Here is a 6,001-nt window from a genome sequence, read left to right as displayed (position 1 = left end):
ATTATTTTAATTACATTCGCTAATCTTGAGCTCTTCCCTGCAATTGGGAAATCATGAAGCAAATTTAGTAAAATCATCCTTTCAAAAAAAAAAAAAAAAGAAAGAAAGAAAACCAGTCATCAAAACGTCTGAAAGATTAAAACTGCAATTTGGAAAATATTTTTGCTTTGCTCCACTTTTTTTTTTCTTGATATAGTAAATGCCTCAGGGCTCTGACCCAGCTTCAGAAAAAGAGCCAGTAGAGTGGGTTCACGAAAAAGAAATTATCCAATTATGGATTAGCAAAACTGTAACAGGGATTAAGAAGTGACAGAGGAAAGAACCACCCTACCAGCGTGTATATAAGAGCCAAAAATGCAGCCTTGAACACATTCTCCACTGTCACCTCTCGATTCAGCTCGACAAGCCACCCATTCGCAGCAGCGTCATGTCTTGTTCATCTCGAGTCTCCTCGTCCAGGGCTGGAGGCTCCAGCTCCATCAGGGTGTCCTCTGGCGGAAGCAGCTTCAGCAGTGGAAGCAAATGTGGTCTTGGAGGTGGCTCTTCCCGGAGCTTCCGGGGAGGAGCTAGCAGCTGTGGCCTGAGTGGGGGATCCAGCGGCGGCTTTGGAGGCAGCTTTGGAGGGGGCTTTGGTAGCTGCTCAGTAGGGGGAGGTTTTGGAGGTGTTTCAGGCTCTGGGGCTGGTTTTGGTGGGGGCTCTGGATTCGGTGGAGGTTCTGGGTTTGGTGGAGGTTCTGGATTCGGGGGAAGTTCTGGATTCGGGGGAAGTTCTGGATTTGGCAGTGGTGCTAGTGGAGGCTTCTACAGCTATGGCGGTGGTGTGGGAGGTGGTGTTGGTGGTGATGGGGGGCTTTTCTCTGGAGGTGAAAAGCAAACCATGCAGAACCTCAATGACCGCCTGGCCAGTTACCTAGACAAGGTCAGGGCCCTGGAGGAGGCCAATGCTGATTTAGAGATCAAAATTAAAGAGTGGTATGAGAAATTTGGCCCTGGGTCTGGAGACGGTGGATCTGGACGAGATTACAGCAAATACTACCCAATAATTGAAGATCTCAAGAACCAGGTGAGGCAGTATTGATGACTGAATTTCTATTATTTCTGTATCTCTCACTTTTACTCGGATCAGGTCTTACAAAAAAATATTAATTCAAGGAATTGTTTGAAAACATATTTATTTATTGTATGTACAAAATGGGGACACTCGTGTCTTAATTATGACAGTACTGCATATGACATCCAACCACATTAATTTCCTGTGTGCATCTCAACTTTCAGTATTTCTGTATAAGAGTAAAATTTGTGCAATGCCCAGTAGCTAATTATATGTAAGTGTGAAGTCTATGAGCCAACTTTTGTTTAACCTAGTTATTCCATGATTAATTTTGATGGGTTGACATGTTTTAGTGTTTTGTTACATCTAGTCTTTAGGACTATTTGGCTTTTGAAGTAAAATCTAACTTTCGTACTATTTTCTGAAAGAGCTCATGAAATAACCGATCTTCCAAAGCAGCAGAAATATGCAAAAAGCCGTGTCCTGTAAAACAATGTTCTGTGCCCATTCCAATCGATGTACAAACTGAAACCCTTTTGCAGAAAAGTAGTTTTAAATATACATGTCATTGCTAAGTAAGTTTGCAAAGTAGTTCACCTTTAAGACCTAGTAACACTGGGGACTTCTACCTTACACGTAGGCATACAGACACAGGGTAAAATCATCTGTAATTCATTCACTATTGTCTTTTCTAGATCGTGACTTGCACCATTGAAAATGCTGGGATCGTTTTGCAAATTGACAATGCTAGACTCGCTGCTGATGACTTCAGACTGAAGTAAGAAACAAAGATCTTGGGGCCAGCTGGTGGTAGAGTGGTTAAGGTGCTGGACTCCCACTGGGTAGACCATGGATCCAGTGACTTGAAACTCATACTGGGCACATATGCTTGCATGTCCAAAATCCCAAGAGGAGAATGGAGGAGAAGAGACTGCAGCATGGCCATCCCCCACTAGTGGGTGATTTCTAATTTTCTGTCTCTCTGTCTCTCTGTGGCTCTCCGGTGAGCATACATGCCCTATAGCAAAAATTTCTCCAAAAAAGAAAAAGGAACATAAAGACCTGGAAATAAGTGCTGTAGGAAAAATAAAATGCAATCTTTCTACAAAAAGAAAAAAGAAATCTTTTTAGGGGATCCTGGCCTAAATTCGTGAACATTCCAAGGATAAATTTTAGAAACCATTATTCCACCAAAATAGGAAGGAAGGAAGAAAGGAAGGAAAAGGAAGAGGCAAATTAAGGATTGTTATTAAAATTACTAAGCATGATTAGAATTAACACCAGTCTCATTTTTTTTAATGGGGGGAAACTTTCTATGAAAAAAAAAATTAGTCTTCATTTATCAAAATGCTTGGAAGAGAAACTTCTTCAGTAGGTAAGATTGGAAGGTACTCTGAAATTTGGTCAGGCCAGCTACCCACTCACCATACTGCCTTACTGCTGCCCCTTCCAGGTATGAGAACGAGCTCTATCTCCGGCAGAGTGTAGAGGCTGACATCAATGGCCTGCGGAAAGTCCTGGACGACCTGACCATGACTCGCTCTGACTTGGAGATGCAGATTGAGAGTCTCACAGAGGAACTGGCCTACCTGAAGAAGAACCACGAGGAGGTAGGAACACATCTCACCTAAATGAACAACCCTTACTTATTTTCCCGTGCGTCCATTCTATAGAAAACAAATAAACTCAATTTTACCTAAATGAGTTTCCCACATCTTATGACCCAGAAAAACTAGTAATAATGATTATAGTATACCTCAATCTGGGTGGTTTTATTTCTGCTTCAGTAACCTAGTTTCAAATTTTGGTTGACTATGGACATGTTAGGAAATCATTGCTTTTCTGAGCGCGTCACTAAGGTCTTTTTAACTTCATGCTAGGAAATGAAGAGCATGCAAGGAAGCTCTGGAGGCGATGTGACCGTGGAAATGAATGCTGCTCCAGGAACTGACCTGACCAAATTGCTGAATGACATGAGAGCACAGTATGAGGAGCTGGCTGAGCAGAACCGCAGGGAGGCTGAGGAGCAGTTCAACAAGCAGGTAGATTAACTCTGCTGAGCCTCTAAGTCTGCAGCCACACTCGAGCCACTTCTCCTCTCAGCAGCCTACAGCAACTGCATTTTATTTTTATTTAGAGTGCATCACTACAAGCACAGATCTCTACGGATGCTGGGGCAGCCAGTTCCGCCAAGAGTGAAATAACTGAACTAAAACGTAGTCTGCAAGCCCTGGAAATAGAGCTTCAATCCCAGCTAGCCATGGTATGTGCAAATAGCTTTTCAAAACCTCCGACAGGGAGTTAAGCAAAATGTAGTTTTCTCTCCTTGACGAGATAGTCCCTAGGCACATAATAAAAACAATATTATGGAAAACTATTTTATAGTGATAGAAAGCATAAAACAGTTAAAGATAATGAACTCTTACCATCCAAGATTTAGTTTAAAGAGTAATTAATGCCAGTAAAAATGTAAAAAGCAATGGCATGACAATATAGCTGTAACTTGGTGAAGGTGTCCTTCTAGTAGCATATAACATTGTATTTTTAAAAAAGCATCCAATGACTTATTTTCATCATGAATTTGTATTTGCTTTTTCTCTTAGAAAAGCTCCCTGGAAGGGACCCTGGCTGACACAGAGGCGGGCTACATGGCTCAGCTGTCGGAAATCCAGGTGAAGATCAGCTGCCTGGAGGAGCAGATCTGTCAGATAAGGGGCGAGACCGAATGCCAGAACGCCGAATACGAGCAATTGCTGGACATCAAGACACGCCTGGAGATGGAGATCGAGACCTACCGCCGCCTGCTTGATGGAGAGGGAGGGTAAGTGAGAGTCGTGAGCATGCTAACATGCATACCTTGGTGAATTCTTTTCATAAAACTGAAAGAGATTCCCAAAGGAGGTTGGACTTGTATTTACAAAGTAATAAAGTAACAGACATAGTCCAAGCAAAGATAGCCAAATCTTCGTCTTCAGCATGGAGGGCTTCTTCTACCTCGCCAAGCTGCAAAGGAAAGCCTAATTCTTTATTAATTTTTTTTTTTTAACCTCCAGTGGTTCTTCTCTCGGAGGATCTAGAAACACAGGATCCCAAAACATGGGATCCAGGAATATAGTATCTGGTGATTCAAGATCTGGAAGCTGTTCTGGTCAAAGCAGAGGTAGATTTTCTTTTTTTTTATGTTGATGATAATTTTATGCTTTAAGAGTAAATGCAAGTGTTGCTTGCCATATTAAAAGTATATACTCTTATTTATATACTCTTGCCCAAAGACGGTCATACTTAATTAATGTGATTAAAGTTCTCCTGATCTGCATTTCTGTGACAGTTTCCAGACTGACATTGTGATTCCTGATTTTCAGATCCCAACAAGACTAGAGTAACTAAGACCATTGTAGAGGAGGTGGTGGATGGCAGAGTCGTCTCATCTCAAGTCAGCAATGTTTCTGAGGTGAAAGTTAAATAAGCAATTTCCGGATTGGCAAGTGTCTTTCAAAGAAAAAGAATCAAGAAGGACACCAGTGAAGAAATTGCATCAACCTACTCATCTTTCCGGAAAACTTCGAGGAAAAGTTGCAGTCCAGCAGTAGATGACGGGTTGATTTTTCTGCATCCTCTCATTTTCTTTTCAAATTGCTCTTAAAAAAGTTGAAATGACCTCTTTGCCCTAATTGTTTCTATGCTTCAATAAACTGACTCTTGCAAGTTAACTAAATTATTTCTGAATTTTTTTAGAGAAAGTCAGTACTTTTGCCTAGGAATGAAGCTATTGGTTTTGATCTAGCCGCATTATTATGCTACTAATAGTAATTCATTATTTATATCATGCCTTCTTCATAAAAATCAAGATTATAGTCATTTGTATGAGAGCACGTTTAATGACAACTCAGTAACACACTAGCTAAAATTAGACTTCAATATCCCTAAAATTACAGCACCACCAGCATAGTCCACAAAGAAGGATGAGATTATTTGAATAACCAACTTATAATTAAGTAATGCCTAGTTTCTTTATGTCCATTACTGGACTGGGTATTTATAAGATGCAAAAGGGGGACCAGCAGATGGCTTAATGGCTACGTCGCTGGACTCCCATGTAGTCGACCACAGTTCAAGTCCCAGACCTGGTGGCTTAAACTCACACCAGGCATGTATGCATGCATGCCCAAGATCCCAAGAGGAGAAGGGAGGAGAAGGGAGTGATTTCTCACTTTCTGTCTCTCTGTCTCTCTCTGTCTTTCTGGCAAGCTCACATGCCCTATAGCAAAAACCTCTCAAAAAAAAATAAAATAAAATTTAAAAATAAATAAATAAGATGCAAAAAGAAACTTAAGATAGCCTCATACTTCAAGAAGCTCACATTTTATGTGAGAAGGAAAGTTAAAACATAAAGAAGAAAAAATTATTTGAAATGATGATAGCAACAAAAAAGGTGTTAGTACTTAGGGCTTGATTTCACAATATTCGCCAGAAGAACCACAGGAATCAGACATGGCATGTTTGCAGGATGTTTATGATATAGGCCAAATAAAGAGCATTGGGAAATAAGATTAGATATGCAATATGGTGCCAGATTTCTTAAAACCTTGAAAGCCCCAAAGAGAAGAAATGCTCAGATATTTATTCCTTTGCCAAATTTAGTGGAAAATTGTCATGGGGCCAAGTTGATGTTTCTTTTCCCTACTCTCCATTGCCAAAGTCTTTTACCTCCTGGGTGGTCATCTATTCTTTCAATTCTACAGTATCCACGTTGAAGCCACATGGCTCTGTCTTATCTTGCTTCAGATAATAAAGCCTATTAAGGTGGGCAGAAGATGGTTCAAGTTGGGGCCAGCAGGTGGTGTGGTGGTTAAGACATTGGACTCCCACATGGCTGACCATGGTTTGAGACCCAGACCCGGTGGCTTGCTTTTTCACTTACTTTTTTTCTCTCTCTCTCTCTCTCTCTCT

At 40.9% G+C, this 6,001-nt stretch overlaps 1 protein-coding gene across 1 annotated transcript; it reads left to right on the top strand.

Annotated features, from left to right (window-relative positions):
• Nucleotides 1-391: 391 nt before the first annotated feature.
• LOC102502411 (keratin, type I cytoskeletal 24) lies at nt 392-4,629 on the top strand. The gene is made up of 8 exons (XM_006155946.1): nt 392-1,063; nt 1,747-1,829; nt 2,505-2,661; nt 2,932-3,093; nt 3,189-3,314; nt 3,655-3,872; nt 4,105-4,211; nt 4,414-4,629. Exons 1-8 carry the CDS (start codon nt 428-430, stop codon nt 4,515-4,517), a joined length of 1,593 nt encoding a protein of 530 aa, XP_006156008.1. The 5' UTR covers nt 392-427; the 3' UTR covers nt 4,518-4,629.
• The last annotated feature ends 1,372 nt before the right edge of the window (nt 4,630-6,001 follow it).

The sequence above is a fragment of the Tupaia chinensis genome, unplaced genomic scaffold, assembly GCF_000334495.1.
Source record: "Tupaia chinensis unplaced genomic scaffold, TupChi_1.0 Scaffold000477_1, whole genome shotgun sequence".
NCBI lineage: Eukaryota > Metazoa > Chordata > Mammalia > Scandentia > Tupaiidae > Tupaia > Tupaia belangeri.
Note: the sequence above shows the minus strand (reverse complement) of the source record. Positions and strands in the feature narration are given on the sequence as shown.

Coding starts and splice junctions, on each gene's coding strand:
- LOC102502411 (XM_006155946.1), top strand. CDS start 428: ATGTCTTGTTCATCTCGAGTCTCCTCGTCCAGGGCTGGAGGCTCCAGC. Junction 2,662..2,931: donor TGAAGAAGAACCACGAGGAG/GTAGGAACACAT, acceptor ACTTCATGCTAG/GAAATGAAGAGCATGCAAGG. Junction 3,315..3,654: donor TTCAATCCCAGCTAGCCATG/GTATGTGCAAAT, acceptor TTTTTCTCTTAG/AAAAGCTCCCTGGAAGGGAC.